The 21,651-nt window shown below is 46.0% G+C and overlaps 1 protein-coding gene across 3 annotated transcripts in view; it reads right to left on the reverse strand.

The window, feature by feature from the left end:
• LOC137420908 (synaptic vesicular amine transporter) overlaps nt 1–21,651 on the reverse strand; it is a 335,648-nt gene that overhangs the window by 84,592 nt on the left and 229,405 nt on the right. For all 3 annotated transcript variants that reach the window (XM_068106409.2, XM_068106410.2, XM_068106408.2), the window contains one exon: nt 11,231–11,326. In XM_068106409.2, coding sequence (XP_067962510.2) covers nt 11,231–11,326 — 96 coding nt within the window. The remainder of the gene's footprint in view (nt 1–11,230; nt 11,327–21,651) is intronic.

Raw genomic sequence — 21,651 nt, forward strand, 5'->3', positions numbered from 1 at the left:
CTCACGCAGCCGATGTTTTCAGCTGTCACCGTCAAACACGGCGTCGAACACCACATCCCGACCACAGGTCCACTGGTCTACACCAGGGCTCGTCGCCTCGACCCGACCAAACTCGCCGTGGCGAAGGCGGAATTCGACGTGCTGGAGCGATTGGGCATTGTGCGGTGCTCGAATAGCACGTGGGCCTCGCCCCTGCACATCGTGCCCAAACCAGGTGGCAGATGGCGACCATGCGGCGATTACTGCCGCCTCAACGACGCCACCACCCCCGACCGGTACCCGATACCACACATACAGGACTTTTCCGCCCGTTTGGCGGGGCGGGTGATCTTTTCCAAGGTCGACCTCATTCGGGGCTACCACCAGGTACCTGTCCGGCCGGCCGACGTGCCGAAGACGGCGGTAATTACACCTTTTGGCCTCTTCGAGTTCCTTCGCATGCCGTTCGGCCTTAGGAACGTGGCCCAGGCCTTCCAGCGGCTGATGCACAGCGTGCTGCGCGACCTCACCTTCCTTTTCGTCTACTTGGACAACATTCTCATCGCCAGCACTTCCCGGGTGGAGCACCTCATCCACCTGCGCACGCTTTTTGAGCGCCTCGGCCAGCACGGCCTCATCATCAATCTGGCGAAATGCCAGTTTGGCGTAACGGCCGTCGACTTCCTGGGGCACCGCATCACGAAGCGCGGGGCCGTCCCGCTGCCTACCAAGGTGGAGGCAGTCACAAGTTTCCCACGCCCCCGCTCCATCAAGGCCCTACAGGAATTTTGGGGGATGGTAAATTTTTACCACCGGTTCGTGCCTCACGCCGCCCAACTCATGCTCCCCCTGTACGAAGCCCTCCGGGGCAGGCCGGCCAAGCACGACATCACCTGGACCAAAGAGATGGACGCGGCGTTCACGGGCGCTAAGCTGGCCCTCGCCAATGCGACCATGCTGGCGCACCCGGCGCTCGACGCACCCATCGCCCTCACCACGGACGCTTCCGACTACGCGGTGGGCACCGTGCATGAACAGTGGGTGAACGGGGCTTGGCAACTGCTGGCCTTCTTCAGCCGGCAGCTTCGCCCTAACGAGCGCAAGTATCGCGCTTTCGACTGCGAGCTCCTCGGCCTTTACCTGGCCGTTCGCCACTTCCGCCATCTTTTAGAGGGCCGCCCGTTCACGGCGTTTGTGGACCACATACCCCTGGTCTTCGCCATGGCCAAGGTTGCAGAGCCGTGGTCGGCCCGCCAGCAGCGCCACCTCTCCGCCGTGTCTGAATTTACGAATGACATCCGGCACGTCGTGGGCAAGGACAACGTTGTGGCCGATTTCCTCTCCCGGTCCGGCACGAACGCCATCCACCTCGGTGTGGACTTCACCCACATGGTGGCCGACCAGACCGCCGACCCCATGGTGCAAGCCCTCCAGACAGCGGACACAGGCCTGCGGTTGGCCGATGTCCCCTTCGAGTACACAGGCACAGTTCCCCTGTGCGACGTTTCCCTGGGCCAACCTCACCCCATCGTGCCCACCGGATGGCAGCGGCACATTTTTGACGCCCTCCATGGCCTTTCCCACCCGGGCTGGAAAGCATCACAGAAGCTCGTGGCAGCAAAGTTCGTCTGGCACAGGCTCCGTAAGGACGTCCGCGACTGGGCCAATGCCTGTGTTGCCTGCCAGCGCGCGAAGGTCCACCTGCACACCCAGGCCCCGTTGGCACCATTCGACGTGCCCGCGCGGTGCTTCGACCACGTCAATGTGGACCTGGTGGGACCCCTTCCCTCCTCGCGGGGCTTCACCCACCTCCTCACGATGGTGGACAGGACCACCAGGTGGCCGGAGGCGGTCCCGCTGGCATCAACAACATCCGCCGACGTGGCGCAGGCCTTCATTGGCACCTGGATTGCCCATTTCGGCGCCCCCTCGGACATCTCCTCTGACAGAGGCCCGCAATTCACCTCTGAGCTTTGGGGCGTGGTCGCCCAGGCCTTGGGGGTCAAGATACACCACACCACGGCCTACCACCCCAAAGCCAACGGCTTGTGCGAGCGGTTCCACCGCTCGATGAAGGCCGCTTCTCTGGGCCAGCCTCCAGGACGACGGTTGGGCCGACAGGCTCCCGTGGGTCCTATTGGGCCCCGAACGGCCCCTAAAGAGGACCTCCAGGCTTCCACCGCCGAGCTGGTCTATGGCCAGCCACTGCGCATGCCGGGCGAGTTCATCCCTGACGCTACCGGCCCCTGGTCCACGGCTCGCCAACGCTCGGTCCTCCAGGAGGCCGCCAGGAGATTTGCCCCCGTGCCCACGTCCCACCACGGCTGCCCCCGACCCCACAGGCCCCCAGCACTTCGCATTGCGGTGTACGTTTTTATCCGGAACGACGCACACCGGGGACTGCTCCGGCCGCCGTACAATGGACCTTTCCAGGTCCTGAAGAGGGACGACAAGTCGTTCATCATTGACATCGGCTGCAAACCGGACCGCATCTCCGTGGACCGCCTCAAACCGGCCCATTTGGACCTCGACCAACCTCCATGGTTGGCCCTTCCTCCACGACGGGGCCGTCCCCCATCAACCAAGCCCCCCGCCCGACCATTCACCGCCACGCCACCTACCACTCCCACACGAATCGCTTGGGGTCGTTTCGGCCGGGTCATCAAGACCCCCCTCAAACTGACTCTCCCGGTGCAAGTTAATTCTGGGGGGGCACATGTAGCGGTTACTGGAAGCATGACACAATCACCTTGCACCAGCCAATGATGTAACCGGTGGGCGGTTACTTGCCCGGACTCGCCCGGACGTGTCCGGACTTGCCTTGCCCGGGCGGACCCTCGATTTGCATACCACGCCCCGTTGAGAGGCGTGGCTGACTTATTTGCATACCATGCCCCGCCTGAGAGGTGTGGCTTTTGTGTGGTGAACTTTTGATATAAATTGCCGCCCGTGTTAACGGGCTATTCAGTGCTTTTGAGTTCTTTCGAGTTGAGCTAGAATAAATAGCTCAGTGAAACTTCGTTCATGGTGTCGTCCATTTTGTCCGGCTTTATCGTGCGAGCATAGCTCCACACCATGAAGGAATGTAAGGATTCATTCATTTGTCTAACGAGTGTGACTCGGTGCGCTCCACGCACCTCACCACACGTCATTTCGGAGGGATAGGCATCTTTGACCATTTTGGTATCTTTTGGGTCTTCATGGTGTTTTGGGCTGGCATCTTCAGGGCCATTTGGGTCTTAAGAGTCTTTTGTTTCCTCTAGGTATTTAAGAGTCTTTGGGGTATTTTGGTTCTTCAGGGTATTTAAGGGTATTTTGGGTCCAAAGGGTATTTAAGGGTCTTTGGGGTCTTCAGGGTTTTTTGGGGTCTTCAGGGTGTTTTGGGTCTTTGGGGTCTTTGGTGTCTTCAGGGGATTTTGGGTCTAAAGGGTCTTTTGTTTCATCTGGGTCTTTTGAGTCTTCAGGATATTTTGGGTCTTTGGGGACATTTGGGTCTTCAGGGTATTTTTGAGCCTCAGGGCCTTCAAGGGTATTTTGGGTCTTTGGGGTCTTTGGGGTCTTTAGGGTCTTCAGGGTGTTTTGGGTCTTCCAGGTCTTCAGGGTGTTTTGGGTCTTCGGAGTGTTTTGGGTCTTCGGGGTCTTTTGGGTCTTCAGGGTATTTTGTGTCTTTCAGGTCTTTTGGGTCTTCAGGGTGTTTTGGGTCTTCGGGGTGTTTTGGGTCTTCAGGGTGTTTTGGGTCTTCAGGTTATTTTGAGTATTTTAGGTCTTCGTGGTTATTTGGGTTTTGAGGGTCTTTTTGTGAGTTTGGGTCTTTGGGGTGTTTTCGGTCTTCGGGGTCTTCAGGGTCTTTGAGGGTATTTTGGGTCTTCAGTGGTCTTGGTGGTCTTGTGGGTCTTTTGGTAAATAAAGGGTCATCAAAGGTCTGAAGGGGCTCAGCAGTCTAAACGTAATTAATAGGGTTAATTAAGAGGATGATAATTTTTTTGAAGAAGAAGAAGACGTTTGAGTCACATATAAACAAACATACATAACGACATAACCATATACGTTTGCTCTATCATAATGAATATGATATGATATGGATAATGCTTATGATATAGTGTCTGTGTACCCAGAGGTAAAATGTCAAGTGTACCCTGAAGTGATGTGAACGGAGTCGGCAAGCACGATATGGTGCTTGGGTGTCGTGAGTTATCCACCGATTGTGTTTCACGTCAACCAGTAAGGTCAAAATAAAACAAAGAGTATCCAGAGGTGTGGGAAAATAACGTTAGGCGGGAGACCAAAGCTGAAATTGGAAAAACAATATAGCCTATTTTAGTCCACGGGGTCCCAGGATTACCAACCCAAAATTTCGTTGCGATCGTTTCAGCCGTTGTTGCGGTATCTGCGAACGGACGGACAGACAGACAGACGGATATTTGGTGAATTATAGTATGATGACACTAAACTGTGCTTAATTTCTGGGCCAAAAATTCCTGGCCCAACCCATCGCGACTGTGGAATTTCTCTGCTTTGCCAATCCACAGAGCACATTCCAGTTCACAGTCAGAGGTTCACAATATGTACACTCCACAGGATCAAAATACCAAGTCTGAAATAAATAGTTGAAATCGAAATACATCCTTTCGGAGAACGCACTGTCACAAAAAGCAAATGTTCCTTTTTTTTTTTTCTTTTTTTTTTGTATACTGAATCGAGGCTCGTGAAAGAGCTAACATTTATTTCACAAACAAATCAACCAGACAAACAAAATATACAAAAAGAGGGAGCGGAAGACAAGATGGGGAGAGAAGGGGAAGCACACAACCACAACATTTGAGAGCAGGGAGAAGTGTGGGAGGGAGAGGGCTTGGGGGCAGGAGGCGTGGGAAGGGGGGGTGGGGGGGGGGGAGAGGTATAAAACACAAGGGGACCGAAATTAATGGGGGTAGAAAAGATCAAGGTTTTGGATGGGGGAGGATAAGAGATGGTGGTGAACAGCTGTTTTAAAGACCTGGAAGGTGGAGTGGGATTGAAGAGAGTGAGGGAGTTTGTTCCAGAGGCGGGAGAAAAGAGGAATGAAGGAGTGAAGGTGAGCAGAAAGTCTTGATTTTGGCAGTTTAACCATAAGAGGGTTGCAGGCAGATCTTGTGCGACCTGTAGGAATATTTGGGGGACAGAGCCCAGAGAGAGCTGGGGGGGCAAGGCCAGAGAGGAGTCGGTAGAAGACGGAAAGACCACCAACCTGCCTGCGGTGAGTGAGTGAAAGGCCCTTGGAGTTAGCTTCATCGCGGGAGATTCCAATGATTCTGAATGCTTTGGTTTCAACAGCGTGAAGACGAGTTAGGTGTGAGGCAGGAGCACCAGACCAGAGGGGAGAGCAGTATTCCATAGAGCTGCGGATGAAAGCCTTGTATGTGGTGAGGAGCTCAGGTGTGCCAAGGAAGGACTTCGCACGACGGAGGATGCCCACTCGGTGACTGGCTTTGGAGGCCAGATTTGAAATGTGGTTTTCCCAGGAAAGATCATGGCAAATAGTGAGACCCAAAAGCTTGAGTGACAGAACTTCTTGGAGAGGATTATTCAGAAAGTGGATGGGAGGGTTTTCCAGTCGGTCTTTTCGGAGAGACATCGTAAGAGTGTGAGATTTATCAGGATTGAAAGACATGTTCCATTTGTTTGCCCAGTCTGTGATTTTGTCCAGGTCTGCAGAGAGTGAGGAGGCTGCAGACTGCCGATCTGAGGGATGAGGAATGGAGCGACAGAGAGTAGAGTCGTCAGCAAAGAGATAGAGAGGATTTTCAAGAGAGTCAGAGAGATCATTGATGAAGACCAGAAAAAGCACAGGGCCCAGAACACTACCTTGGGGAACTCCAGCCTGAACAGGAAGAGGAGATGAGAGAAACCCATTCAGGGCCACACGTTGACTACGACCAGAGAGGAAGTCCGCCAGCCATGCGTGGAGATTTCCATGGATACCAAAGGAGGAGAGTTTGGTGAGCAGAGCGGGGTGCCAGATCGTATCGAAGGCACGTGAAATGTCAAGGGAGACAGCTCTAATTTCCTGTTTGGCGTTGAGGACCTCCATCCATTGCTGAGAAAGCAGAAGCAGCATGTCCAGAGTAGAGTGACCAGGTCTGAAACCAAATTGATGATCAGAGATCAAGCCTTGATCAATCGACCTCCAACCGGCAGCCAGGGGATGCCAAACTTGAGTTTATTGGAAAGATAAACTCAAAGGAACATACCGACATGGCATTGCACAAAGCATTGAGCAAACCAAAAGGATTTTTTTTTTTTGGGGGGGGGGGTTCCAAGATCGAGACTCGTGAAAGAGCTAACATTCATCACACAAAAAGTCAAGCCGACACACAAAACACAAAATAAGGGGAGCGGTAGACAAGATGGGGAGAGAAGGGGAAGGACGGACACAAGCACAACATTTGAGAGCAAGGACATCGAGAGAACTGTGGGAGGGAGAGGGCTTGTGGGGAGGTGGGAGAGGTATAAAACATATGGACACTGCAAGGTCTTCCAGGAAAGAAGTTGGAATTTCAAAAAAGTGTATCTGGGGTGAATTAGCGGGGGTAGAAAAGATCAAGGTTTTGGATGGGGGAAGAAAAGAGATGGTGGTGAACAGCTGTTTTAAAGACATGGAGGGAGGAGTGGGATTGAAGGGAGTGGGGGAGTTTGTTCCAGAGGCGGGAGAAAAGGGGAATGAAAGAGTGAAGGTGAGCAGAGAGTCTTGATTTTGGCAGTTTAACCATAAGAAGGTTGCTGGCAGATCTTGTACGACCTGTAGGAATATTTGGGGGACAGAGCACAGAGAGAGCTGGGGGTGCAAGGCCGGAGAGGAGTCGGTAGAAGACAGAAAGACCACCAACCTGGATTTGCCTGTATTTGGCTCTTCTTATCTCTGCATTCCTGATTTTCCTCCACTTTGAAAGCTGATGTCCATACTCAGCTTGCAAAGATTCCCAAGAGCCTCTCCCTCAAGAAGCCGCTTTAATAAATGACTCTAGGCCAAAAAACACTCATTACAGGAACCGCTCCGTATCTGCAGCAGCCAGAAATTCCATAAACATTTGCGAACCTTCAACAAGATGTGGAATTTAACTTTAGCATGACACCTGCCACATATTTACCTCACTCTACATTTACAATTAACGTCTAACCTGAACAAACATTACAAACTCCTCTGTAATATATAATATTCGTTCCATATCAAATCATATAAATATATATATAAGTGTTGACATTGCACATAACACACTCCAGTCAAACGGTCACTCAAATAATTATTTGTGGCATCACTTCCCACGTCAAGAAAAATTCAAATTTTTCCATCTTACAAATGTTTTTATCAAAACCATCAACAAACGTCAGGGAGAATAATCAGCAATTCAAACATCACCTGGAAAGTGTTGGAAAACGTAGTTAAAATAAGCAATTTGTGATGAAACCAATGATTGCATTTGGATTGTTACTTATCGGGTTAGCCTGGGTGGGGTTAGGTGGGTTTGAAACATTGCAACATGATGTAATTTTGGTTCAGGATGTCGTACGAAGCTAATATTTCATCTGTAAGCTCAACAAAACTGCTTAATAAGCATTCTGCAAAGAACAAGCCTGCACCTCTTTCAATTTGATATAGGAGGCCTGTAATTGAGAACATGTTTAAATTACAGGGTCAAATCACAATGTGGAATTTCGCTTTGAGTAACACATTGTTTTTGTAAATTCTCCAAAATTGTTTGAGCCATAAACGTAGCTAAATGCTTTTTCATATCACAATTGTCTAGTGCAAGTTATACTAAAGTTACAGATATCTGCTGTTTGAAATAAACAATTTGTGATGAAACAAATGATTGTATTTTAATTGTCACTGATGCGGTTAGGTGGGTTTGAAACATTGTAACATTATGTACTTTTGGTACAGGATGTTCTATGAAGCTAATAATTCATCTGTCAACTCAATAAAACTGTTCAATAAGTATTCTACAAAGAACAAGTACAAAAAGTTTTAATTAAAACAAAAGCCGCGTCGATGTTACACAATGCCTAGATGCAGCTGTGCCTATAACGTCGATGTTATAGGCACAGGACATTCCTATTGATTCCATTACTTGATGTTATTTTTGTGCAAAGTGAAAATATATCTCGGCAATTTCCCGTGTGTGGCGACGAATTTTTAATATATCTCGGCATTTTCCCGTCTGTTATTTCAGGCGGTGTATGACTGACCATGCCGCGATTGAAAATATATATATCTCGGCAATTTCCCGTGTGTGGCGACACGTGAACGAAGCTTTGCTCCTCTCCACATTATTGTGACGACGTATAAATTAAATATTTCATCGTGACGATTGTAATCAAATGGACGAATTTTTAATATATCTCGGCATTTTCCCGTCTGTTATTTCGGGCGGTGTATGACTGACCATGCCGCAATTAAAAAAATAAATATCTCAATGGACTTGAAGTTACAGGCCTTTGAGAATTCATTTCGTTCTATAAAGGGCAACTTTCATCAGATTTTCTTCCCGTTTTTTTTCAACCGAGTCTAAAACTATGTTAGCGACTGTGAAAAATGAAATTATATATCGAATTTGATTTGAAATAAAACTGTGTGAGAGAGGAAGACACCACAGGCCTACAAAACAGGCCTCAAAGCTATGCGAGTTAATAAAATGGTGGATATTTGTTTATATGAAGCCTCTCCCAAAATGGGTGGAGCTATGGTTCCCAGAATGGGTGGAGCTTTGAAGTTTTGTCTTCTCTGCAAGAACAACAAGAAGAACAAGAAGAACAAGAAGAAGAACAACAACAACAGCAGAGGGCACTCTATGACCAGCGTCTGCGACGCGGCTAACAAAACTGCACCCCTTTTAATTTGATGGAGGCCTGTAATTGTGAACACGTTTGCATTATAGAAAAATCACAATGTGGAATTTGGCTCTGAGTAACGCATTGTTTTTGTAATTTATCCAAACTGGTTCAGCCACAAACATAGTTAAATGCTTTTTCATATCACAATTGTCGAGTGCAGGTTCTAATACAGTTACAGAAATATGCTATTTAAAATCTGTGATGAAACAAATGATTGTATTTGATGGGGGTTAGCCTGGGATTAGGTGGGTTTGACACATTGTGGCGTTATGTAGTTTTGGTGAAAACAACCTTGCTCAAGTAATTAGCCCCAACATTGTCCGCTTGATCACATCGATCTTAAACCGATAGTTCTGCAGAAACATGGCCCGTCTCATGATTCTATCATTGAGAAACTGACTTATCCATGTACAGCAATGGCTGATGATCAGTTTGTAAAATAAGTTCAGTACCATAGGGATACAGACAAAATCTGCCAATGCTACCTCCACAAAAGCAAGTCTTTCCTTTTCCATGGTTGAATAGTTATTTCGATCCTTCAGCCTCTTGGTCACAAAACTCAAAGAGAAGAATTTGCCTTCATCTTGCTGAAAAAGCAGCTCCAATGCAAATGCCTGAAGCATCGGTCTTGAGCATAAATGGCTTATTTGGGTCATGTAGTCTCAAGGTGGGTTTGCTACCCTCGCCTGAGGAGAGGGTATTGCATTTGAGTCCGTGTGTCTGTTTGTTTGTTTGTCTGCACAGAATAAATATGATTTTCTCTACAACCATTTGTCCGATTGACAGGAAATTTTCACCATAGGTGCAACTCCACGGGTAGAATTTTTAATGATAATTATGACGTCATAGGTCACATGGTTTGGCCGCCATCTTGGAAAAATCGAAAAGGTTTGCACCTCTATATCTCCGAAAGCGCTGAATAGAAAGAATTGAGACATGACTCATTGTAAAGAACTCTCCATGCGGAATAAAATATGTTAATGATGTTGTCATAGGTGCCTCTATTATGACATCATAATTCGACAAATACAAAACTTCATCTGATAAAGATGAAATTTCTTGAGCATAATGTAGGAATAAATTCGTTTAGAAAAAAAATAATGACGACGTCATCGGTCACGTGGTTCGGCCGCCATATTTGTTTTAACACAAAAGCCTTAAAAACCACTGAAAATACATCCTAGCAAGGGTTTGCAATCTCTGATTGCTCTTTCTTGTTGGTGAGTTGTTTTAAGGATGTTTTGGCCTTCTCCAGACCATTCCTCCATACGAACATCCTGGGTTGACTCTCCTTGCTAGGTGACACATCTATTGCCACATAATTAAGGATCTAATCCCTGTTGTAGCTGGTCAGGCCCACAAATGACTATACCTCCTTGGTTATGGGCCATGGTCCTTGATCTTTTCACATTGTCGTCATGAAGGCTTCGTAAGCCACGTTCCATTTGGTGGCCCCCAAAATCTCAGGTTGTCCTTCCTGATCACACGTTGATGGTCCAGCCATTAGACAGATATTCTTCGGAATAACTCCCAAATAGTCTGAACATGAAGACTCCAAGCATGAGTATGGATCAGAATAGTACAGCCATCACCATTTTCCATCCAATCAAGCAATTTGCAAGTATGAAACAGCTCCAACACAACCAAATCATGAAAATATATACATGTATGAGTAAGGATAAAGGCCAGATGCGATCTTATCTGGCTAGCACCCACAATGAGAGTAGCTTCCAAATTCATCATCCTAAATGGAATCTTCATAAACTTGGAAGTACCATGAATATGGAACTCCCTAACACTATGGTATTGTGCAGTGTTTTGACCAAACAGTCCCACTTGTAATCATGTTAATGTGATGACGGATTATGGTCGTGTTCTCCAGGAAATCTGTAAACACAGCTTGGTACTCACTGATGAAGGACCTCAACTCCTCACTTTGAGCATGTGTGAGCGGCAAACCCTACCTCATGTCTGCCAATCTTTTCTTGGCCTTGAGAGTGCCAAGCTCCAACAAATGTTTTGTCATCAAGCATGTCTTCCATTGTCACCACTAGGCCTCACAACAACAGCAGCAGCTACATTTAAGTGGATAGTCCCGCTAGCTGGGGATACATCTCCCACATCGATTTCAACTGGATACTATTTCCATTGGGATGTCTCGACACTGGTAACATTACAAGAGGAGCAAGCTTATCCACACTTCTGTCTCTCGACCCGAGAAGTTAATCCTAGCTCTAGAAGTCGCTTGTAAATAAAAGACAGTTCTATGTTGAGACTGAGCCAGAAACCGAACCACATTAAAAAAAAATCCAGGGAGATATTTTCAGGTGGAGATAGTAGAAGGTGAGATAATTATATTTGAGCATTTGTGAGAACTTACCAAGCTCCCAATCTGTGGAACACATCGTTCTCAACATCCAGATGGGGATTATTGCTTCGGCCACACCAATAGCCATGTTCCCAATGCACAAGGCTCCTGTAGAATCAAATATACATTGTACTCCCTTTATATGCTTTCAAAACATAGCATAGACAAGTTTAAAAAAATACATTTTCTTTTCAGATTAAAAAAGTTGTGAAACTATCCAATGAGTAATGCTTGAAACAAACTGCTACATATTTACTTTGTTGAAAATGGCTGAATGCGATGCAAAATATATATTTACACCACACAAACAATGTTGAAAATGGCTCAGATTATGAAAGTCGATTAACTCATAGACATAGCCACTCAGACAGCTTTGCACAAGAAAACATCCACTGGGATATTTTGCTGTGGGAACAAGCAATCATAACCCTGTATGTTCTCTATATATGTACACTACCGGTCAAAACTTTTAGAACACCTCAATTTTTCCAGTTTTATTGAAATTTACTCAGTTTAATGTCCAGTGAATAACCTGAAATGGTACAAAGGTAAGCAGTAAACTGCTCCAAGTTTTAAAAAAAAGTTTCGTATGGCAAAAACGGGAAAATAATGTAAATTGCACAGTTATATTGTAAAAAAAAAAAGGCCTTCTTCAGGGAACAAGTAATGGGTTAACAACTTACAGCTGTTCTGCAGCAATGTAAGTAAATTGAGCCTTGAAAGTTGATGCAAACAATTCCTACAGGTGTCCCAACCTCTGCTGATTACTTTTTTGTTTTTTTGTTTTTTTGTATACAAGTTCGAGGCTCGTGAAAGAGCAAACATTAATCACACAAAAAGTCAAACAGACACATAAAACACAAAATAAGGGGAGCGGTAGACAAGATTGGGAGAGAGGAGGAAGGACACAAACACAACATTTGAGAGCAGGGACATCGAGAGAACTGAGGGAGGGAGAGGGCTTGGGGGGAGGTGGGAGAGGTAGAAAACTTGTGGACACTGCAAGGTCTTCCAGGAAAGAAGTTGGAATTTCAAAAAAGTGCATCTGGGGTGAATTAGCAGGGGTAGAAAAGATCAAGGTTTTGGATGGGGAAGATGAGAGATGGTGGTGAACATCTGTTTTAAAGACCTGGAGGGAGGAGTGGGATTGAAGGGAGTGGGGGAGTTTGTTCCAGAGGTGGGAGAAAAGGGGAATGAAAGAGTGAAGGTGAGCAGAGAGCCTATATGTTGGCAGTTTAACCATAAGAGGGTTGCTGGCAGATCTTGTGCGACCTGTAGTAATATTTGGGGGACAGGGCACAGAGAGAGCTGGGGGAGCAAGGCCGGAGAGGAGTCGGTAGAAGACAGAAAGACCACCAACCTGCCTGAGGTGAGTGAGTGAAAGGCCCTCGGAGTTAGCTTCATCGTAGGAGATTCCAATGATTCTGAAGGCTTTGGTTTCAACAGTGTGAAGCCGAGCTCGGTGTGAGGCAGGAGCACCAGCCCACAGGGGGGAACAGTATTCCATTGAGCTGCGGATGAAAGCCTTGCATGTGGTGAGGAGCTCAGGTGTGCCAAGGAAGGACTTCGCACGACGGAGGATGCCCATTCGGCGACTGGCTTTGGCGGCCAGCTTGGAAATGTGGTTTTCCCAAGAAAGATCATCGCAGACATTGAGACCCAAAAGCTTGAGCGACAGAACTTCTTGGAGAGGATTGTTGAGAAAGTAGATGGGAAGGTTTTCCAGTCGGTCCTTTCGGAGAGACATAGTAAGAGTGTGACATTTGTCAGGATTGAAAGACATATCCACTTGTTTGACCAGTCTGTGATTTGGTCCAGGTCTGTCGAGAGTGGGGGGGGGGGGGGGGGGTGCTGCAGACTGCCGATCTGAGGGATGAGGAATGGAGCGGCAGAGAGTGGAGTCATCAGCAAAGAGATAGAGAGGATTTTCCAGAGATTCGGTGAGATCATTGATGAAGACCAGAAATAGCACAGGGCCCAGAACTCTACCTTGGGGAACTCCAGCCAGAACAGGAAGGGGAGATGTGAGAAATCCATTCAGGGCCACACGTTGACTACGACCAGAGAGGAAGTCCGCAAGCCATGCGTGGAGAGTTCCATGGATACCATAGGAGGAGAGTTTGGTGATCAGAGCAGGGTGCCAGACTGTATCGAAGGCACGCGATATGTCAAGGGAGACAGCTCTGATTTCCTGTTTGGCATTGAGGACCTCCATCCATTGTTGAGACAGCAGAAGCAACATGTCCAGAGTAGAATGACCTGATCTGAATCCAAATTGATGATCGGAGATCAAACCATTGGAGAAGAGGAAGGATTTGATATCCAAAGCATTGATGGATTCCAAGACTTTGCTGATAATTGGGAGCAGGCTGATTGGTCTGTCGTTGCAAGGATCTGTTTTTGCACATTTTGTGTGTAAAGCGGTAATGTTTGCTGATTTCCAAGATGCTGGCAGATGACCTTGAGCAAAAGAGAGGGTGCAAAGAACAGAGAGAGGGTGAGATAGAGCAGAAGAGCAGGATTTTAGGACCCGTGGGCTGATGCCGTCTGGTCCAGTTGCAGAATCAGAGTCGAGGTTTCACAAAAACTTCTCCACCTTGTCAGTCGAGAAGGACACAGAGTCCAGGAGCAGTTGGGTTCGACTGGGTAAGGTGGGAACAGAGAGAGATGGGTTTTGGACACAAGATTTTGAGGCAAACACAGAGTTGAGGCATTCGGCTTTGTCACGTGCGGTGTCAACTGTGTCGCCATTTGATGTAAGGGAGGGGATGGAGGGGGAACAAACACCAGAAACAGATTTGACCAGACGCCACCAGGATTTGGAGGAAGGAGACAGGTTTGAGAGTTCATTCTTGAGTGTGGAGAGATAGTGCTTGGTGGCACTCCTGAGGGTAGACAAACACTTGTTCCGAGCTTGGTGGAAGGAACTGAGATTGCCTTCAGTTGGATTTGCCTTCCAAGAGGCAAAGGCAAGTTGTTTCAGGGCAACTGCCTCACCACAAGATTCAGTGTACCATGGACGTGAGGAAGGGTAAGACAACTGAAGACAAGATGGGATAAATCTGTGCATGAGAGAGAGCAGTTTGCTTTGGAAGAATTCCCAGGAAGAATTGATGTCAGAGGCAGTAGAGATGGGAGACCAGTCCAGATGATTGATGGCTGTTTGCAGACCGTGCCAGTCAGCCTGAGTGAAATGCCAGACTCGTCGGCACTGAGGAGCCTCTCTGAGAATGGCCAGAGAGATGTCCACTTTAACAAGCACATGATCAGAAGAACCGATTGGAGCAGAAGAAGAGCACCAAGTCTAGAAGAGAAGATACTCCATTGACTGAGATCCAGGTCGGGAAATTGACAGATTGTGTCAGTCCCAATGAGTCGCAGAAGTCCTTTGCTGAGGTGCCATGGCTGGTGAGAGAGGAACCCACACCCAGCCAGCTGGCATTATGACAGTTGAAGCCACCACATATGAGGAAGAGAGAATTTGGATGAGTTGATAGAAGTTGGTCCATGTTGTCAGACAGCAAAATGTAAATGGAGTCATCACTGTTTGGAGGATGGTACAGAACACATATGAACAAAAGGTGGGAGCAGAGAGGAAGCCGTAGCCAGAGGTACTCCTGGGGGTGGAGTGGAGAGAGGGCAGTGCAAGGATAGTGAGGAAGAGAGTTTTTGATAAAGATAGCAACCCCACCACCAGGACGAGGCTCAGGTCTATCATACCAGAGGAGGGAGTAACCAGGAAGAGATATTAAGGAATCAGAGACATCTTGAAGGAGGAAAGTTTCTGTTAAGCAGATTACATCTGGTTTGTCAGAAGCAACCTGTATGGAGAGGTCAATCAGGTTTGAGTGAAGGCCCCGGATGTTTGAGGTCCATACCGTTAATGAGGAGAGAGGGGGAGCATCGGGTGCAGGACTGGGGAGGGGAGTGGTTGGGTCAGATGAAGGATGAGAGGGGGAGGTAGGGAGAGCAGTTGATAGTGTGTCAGAGATTACAGAAGAGTCACAAGAAAGGGAAGGATGCGGAGGATGAAAGGTTTGATGGTGATGGGATGAGGCACAGTGAGGGGTTGTTTGAGGGGGGGGGGGCAGAGGAAAGTAGAAGGTTGGGGGAGGTGGAGGTATGAGATAGAAGGGAGACGAAGTGGGGAGGAGGCAGCTTTGAGGAGGAGGGGGGAGGGGGGAGAATTGGAGAGGGATGGTAGGGGGGAGATTTGAAGGGGAGCGGTTGGGGGGGAATTTTGAAGGGGAGGGGTGAGGGGGGAGTTTAGGAGGGGAGGGGCAAGGCGGGAGTTTAGGAGGGGAGGGCAATGGGAGAGATTTGGGGGGAGGGGCAAGGGGGGAGTTTAGAAAGTGGATGATTCATGAAAGATGAACATTTATAACAAATTGGGTTTATTGTGATTTTCAAGTTAGCGATCCGTTTAAAACTATGGAGGAGGGTTGGAATGAATGTGAATTTAGAGCATGTAGTGATGAAGAATTATAAGAGATTGAATTTTTTTTTTTAAGTGGAATGAGTTGAAGAGGAAATAGAAAAGAGCCTTTTAAATAGGAAGAAAAACAGCGTGTTGTAATATAACACTGAATAAAACAGCAGGGGAAAATTTAAACATATTTAAACAGAACCGTGAAGAACAATCTTATATTCACAAAAATACCAACGGGGAGAGGGCCTAGAGGGACAACCACGATTCACGTGAACAGGGCAAAAGGTGGAAGGAAAGTTTAAGCACTTTTAAATTGAACAGTGAAAACGATCTGGGGAATGGGGTGAAAATGGGGGTGAAATGAGGGTGAAACACGTGGTCAAAGAACGAACTAACGAAAAGAACAAAGAAGGAAATGTTTTTGTTTTTTTTGTTTTTTTTTAGTTAAGACTTTAAACAAGGAAGTATGGGGTGAAAAGACTGTGAAAAAACTGAGAGAACGAGAGTAGAAGGACCACAATCGACCTCTGAGAGAAAACAAAGCCTCCAGGTAGGAAGCTTAAAGAACTAGGGCGCAAATAACGCGGCACGAAATACTCGACTATTTTATGCAGGTATGAAAGATTAACACCGAGAATATTCCTCGGGACACACTATAGGTACACACACGTAAGATGAATACAGTTTCGACAAAAATACAATTGTGAACATTTACTTAAATTCGAGTGTGCGTGAAGATCGTGGACAGCTTGGAAAAACCGTGACCTCCCCGACAAGATCTCGCGAGATCTCTCCAACTTGATTACAAACTCCCTGTCTGTATAAAAGCAGTATTGGAACAGACTGTTATTACACCCTCTGAAGCATTATTTGGACAATATTGCACTGCAGGAAGTAGTGTGTTGGAAACTGGAGGAAACTCTGACAGGAAGAGGTCTGGCAGACCCAAAGCCACAACAGAATCAGAAGACAAGTTTCTGAGAGTCTACAGCTTGCGTGATAGGCGGCTCACAGGACAGCAGCTTCAAGCACAGCTTAACACTGGTCGAAGTAAGCAAGTCTCAGTTTGAACTGTGAAGAGAAGACTTCGAGCTGCAGGTTTGACAGGTCGAGTGACAGTAAGAATGCCATTGCTAAGATGGCAAAATAAGAAAAAGAGGTTTTCCTGGGCCATGAAGCACCGCCAGTGGCCGACTGGAGACTGGAAGGTCTTATGGACCGATGAATCAAAATTTCAAATCTTTGGTTCATCACGCAGGGTTTTTGTATGCCGTCGAATAAGTGAAAGGATGGTTCCTCAGTGTGTGACACCAACTGTCAAATATGGCAGAAGAAGCGTGATGGTCTGGGGCTCTTTTGCTGGATCCAGAGTCGGCGACTTGGACAAAGTGACTGGCACCCTGAACCAAAAGGGCTACCACAGCATTTTGCAGCGCCGTGCAATACCCTCTGGTATATGCCTAGTTGGTCAGGGGTTCGTTCTACAGCAAGATAATGACACTAAACAGACCTCCAGGCTATGTCAAAACTACCTTCGAGGAAAAGAACAAGACCGTAGGCTTCATATCATGAAATGGCCAGCACAGTCTCCAGACTTAAACCTCATCGAGCTGGTTTGGGATGAACTGGACAGAAGGGTGAAAGCAAAGCAACCTACAAGTGCAACATATTTGTGGGAACTTCTGCAACAGTGTTGGAAAGAACGCCCCGAACAATATTTGATTTCCATTGTAGAAAGAATGCCACGAGTGTGTTCGGTGGTTATATCTGCAAAAGGTAGCTACTTTGCTGAGTCAAAAATATAAATAAAATTTTGTTAAACAAAATGTTTCTATGATTTCGTTTTTTAACTCCAATTGTTTATTTGTTCTATGCTTAATTTCAGAGTGCATTGAGACATTAAACTGCGTAAATTTCAATAAAACCTGGAAAAATGGAGGTGTTCTAAAACTTTTGACCGGTAGTGTATGCATGTATGCTTGTATGTTTGTATTTATGTATGGATGGATGTAAACCACACATTTGGTACTTATGTTTGAAGTTTAATGAACTCCACCTCAAAAGGTGGACCAAGGTTGTTTTCATCCCTGTCCGTATGTCTTTGAACAGGATATCTCAAAAACTTGTGGACTGATTCGGACGAAATTTGGTGAACAAGTTGGGTGTGCGACAAGGGGAAACCGATTCAAATATGGTGAAGATCCGGATCCGGATACTAGAGTTTTTTTTAAAGAGATTTTTCACCATTGAGAGATAGGGCAAAAAAGCGTATGTAGCACGATTTCACAAAAAAGTGATGAACGGATGGATTCGGATGAAAGTTAGTGGACAGATTTGATGTGTGACCAAGACAAATCGATTCGATTTCCGTGAAGATCAGTAACCAGATACAAGAATGTTTTAAAATTTTTTTAAAGTTACTATTCACCATTGAGAGATGGTTCCAAAAAGATTATATAGCACTATATCTCAAAAAGTTGTGGACGGATTATGACAAAACTTGGTGGATTAATTAGGTCGGTGACAATAACCAGCTGATTAGATTTTGGTTAAGGTCCGGACGCAGATACGGCATATCAGTGTGATACAAAACGTAATGTGTCACCTCATTTCAAAGTTGGCATCCAAAGCCTCAGACAAAATTATATTTCCACCATCCTGGTTTTCTGGTGGGCCTAACACATTAGGCCTATAGGCTTATGCTGATTAATACACTGCCGGGGTTTGTTGCATCAAATTTCCACTGGTTTTGTTTGGGTCAGGTGTTATTCACGCTGAGGGCATCAAAAACATCTAATGATCTTACTATAATTCACCAAATGTCCGTCCGTCTGTCTGCCCGTCCGTTCCCAGGTACCGCAAAAACGGCTGAAACGATCGCAACGACATTTTGGGTGGGTAATCCTGGGACCCCGTGGAGTAAAATAGGCTATGTTGTTTTTCCAATTTCAGCTTTGGTCTCCCGCCTGACGTTATTTTCCCACACCTCTGGATGCGCTTTGTTTTCTTTTGACTTGACTGGTTGACGTGATACGCAATCGGTGGATAACTCATGACACCCAGGAACATATCGTGCTTGCCGACTCCGTTCACATCACTTCAGGGTACACTGGACATTTTACCTCTGGGTACACAGACACTATATCATAAGCATTATCCATATCAACGAAACGCCTCCACATCACCTCAGCGTAATTCAAACCGTGAACACAGTGAATATTGGGGAGTCCATTGATCGTGTTCAAGGAATGACACTATATCGTAAGCCTTATTCATATATCATATTCACTATAATAGAGCAAATGTATATGGTTATGTCGTTATGTATGTTTGTTTATATGTGACGCAAACGTCTTCTTCTTCTTCAAACAAAAGTAACACCCTCTGAATTAACCCTAATAATTACGTTTAGACTGCTGAGACCCCTCAGACCTTTGATGACCCTTTAATTACCCCAAGACCCTTAAGACCACAAAGACCCGTGAAGACCCAAAATACCCTTAAATACCCAAAAGACCCTGAAGACCACGAAGAACAAAAACACCCCAAAGACCTTAAACACCCCAAAGACCCAAAACACCCCAAAGACCCAAAACACAATGAAGACTAAAAAGACCCTTAAAGACCCCAAAGACCCAAAACACCCCGAAGACACAAAACACCCCGAAGACCCAAAACACCCTGAAGACCCAAAACACCCCAAAGACCCAAAACACTCAGAAGACCACAGAGACCCTTAAAGACCCTGAAGACCCAAAACACTGCAAACACCCAAAAGACCCAGAAGACCCAAAATACCCTGAATACCCAAAAGACCCAGAAGACCCAAAATACCCAGAAGACCCAAAACACCCTGAAGACTACAAAGACCCTTAAATACCCTGAAGACCGAAAAGACCTGGACGACCCAAAATACCTTGAAGACCCAAAAGACCCCGAAGACCCAAAACACCCTCAAGACCCAAACACTCAGAAGACCACAAAGACCCTTAAAGACCCTGAAGACCCAAAATACCCTGAATACCCCGAAGACACAAAACACCCGAAAATACCCTTGAAGGCCATGAGGCTCAAAAAGACCATGAAGACCCAAATGTCCCCGAAGACCCAAAACACCCCAAATACCCAAAACATTACAAAGACCCAAAAGACCCAGAAGACCCAAAATACCCTGAAGACCCAGAAGATTCAAAAGACCTTGAAGACCCAAAATACCCTGAAGACCCAAAATACCCTGAAGAACCAAAAGACCTAGAAGATCCAAAATACCCTGAATACCCAAAATACCCTGAAGACCCAAAATACCCTGAATACCCAAAAGACCTGGAAGACCCAAAATACCCCGAAGACCCAAAATACCCTGAAGACCCCAAAGACCCCAAAGACCCCAAAGACCCTGAAGACCCAAAACACCCCAAAGACCCAAAATACCCTTGAAGGCCCTGAGACTCAAAAATACATGGAAGAGCCAAATGTCCCTGAAGACCCAAAAGTCCCCAAAGACTCAAAAGACCCAGATGAACCAAAAGACCCTTAAGACCCAAAATCCCCTGAAGACACCAAAGCCCCAAAAGAGCCCAAAGACCCAAAACAACCTGAAGACCCAAAAATCCCTGAAGATCCCAAAGACCCTTAAAGACCATTTAGACCCAAAATACCCTTAAATACCCCAAAGAACCAAAATACCCCAAAGACTCTTAAAGACCCAGAGAAAACAAAAGACTCTTAAGACCCAAAAGCACCTGAAGACACCGAAGACCCAAAAGACCCCGAAGACCCAAAACACCCCAAATATCCAAAATACCCTTAAAGGCCCAGAGGGTCCAAAAGACTCTGAAGACCCAAATGGCCCTGAAGACCCAAAACACAATGAAGACCCAAAAGACCCAAAATACACTGAAATGGTCAAAGATGCCTATCCCTCTGAAATGACCTGTGGTGAGGCGCGCATAGTGCGCTGTGTCACACTGGTATATCAAATAATAGGAAGATTTAATCAGGCCCGTTAGAACACACAGCACATCAGAACTCACGGTAATCAAGTGTTATGTTATGTATTCAAGTGTTACATTATGCAATTTTCTAAAACTGTTGGCTTTGTTTGGATTGGGTGTTATTCACGATGAGGGACCCCAAAAAAATCTAAACATTATGACAAATAATAGTAAGGTTTAATCAAGCCTGTCAGAATGCACAGTCCATCAGAATGCATGGTAATCAAGTGTTACATTACGCAAATTTCTTTAAAAATAGCGTTATGTAATTTTTGAACGGCCCTATATTGGGTGAAGCAATCCATGACTGTGTGCCGAATCAGCTCGTTCTGATATATCTGTGGTGGATGCTGACATGGATAAGAGGTGTCGAGTTAATTTTTTTTATTGCGCATGAAATCTGTGTTTCTGAATTGTGCTGTTCACCTTTTAAGAGTGCTTTAAATGCACGTTTACCAATCGGTCCGTTACCGGATTTTGTCACAGGTTGTGACCACAGTGTGGTTATCTTACTATAATTCACCAAATGTCTGTCTGTCTGTCTGTCCGTCTGTTCCCAGGTACTGCAAAAACGGCTGAACCGATCGCAGCGAAATTTTGGGTGGGTAATCCTGGGACCCCCTGGAGTAAAATAGACTATATTGTTTCCCCAATTTTCCAATTTTTCCAATTTCCAATTTTTCCAATTTTCCAATTTTACAGTTTTTCCAAACACGATGGAATAATATTTACCGATATGAACAGTGATGTGGCTTTTATTGAAATTCTACAAATACTGTTTAGATTTTGATGATTTGCATGTGATATGATTTAATAGACTGGTTCAATTTCCAGCAAATGTGATTGCATGAGGCATTTTTGAGGAAAAGCAAACAAATAGGTTTTTCCTAAAGGGAATTTTGTGCTGAATATGAATATCTTGTTTGTGTTTCCCAAAATTGCCTAATTAGGTCATTATTTAAGGTCAAAGGTCAATAAGTGCAAAATTCAAGTTTTCACAGAAATTGTTT

The sequence above is a fragment of the Myxine glutinosa genome, chromosome 2 (assembly GCF_964187855.1).
Source record: "Myxine glutinosa chromosome 2, kmMyxGlut1.1, whole genome shotgun sequence".
Classification (NCBI taxonomy): Eukaryota; Metazoa; Chordata; class Myxini; order Myxiniformes; family Myxinidae; genus Myxine; species Myxine glutinosa.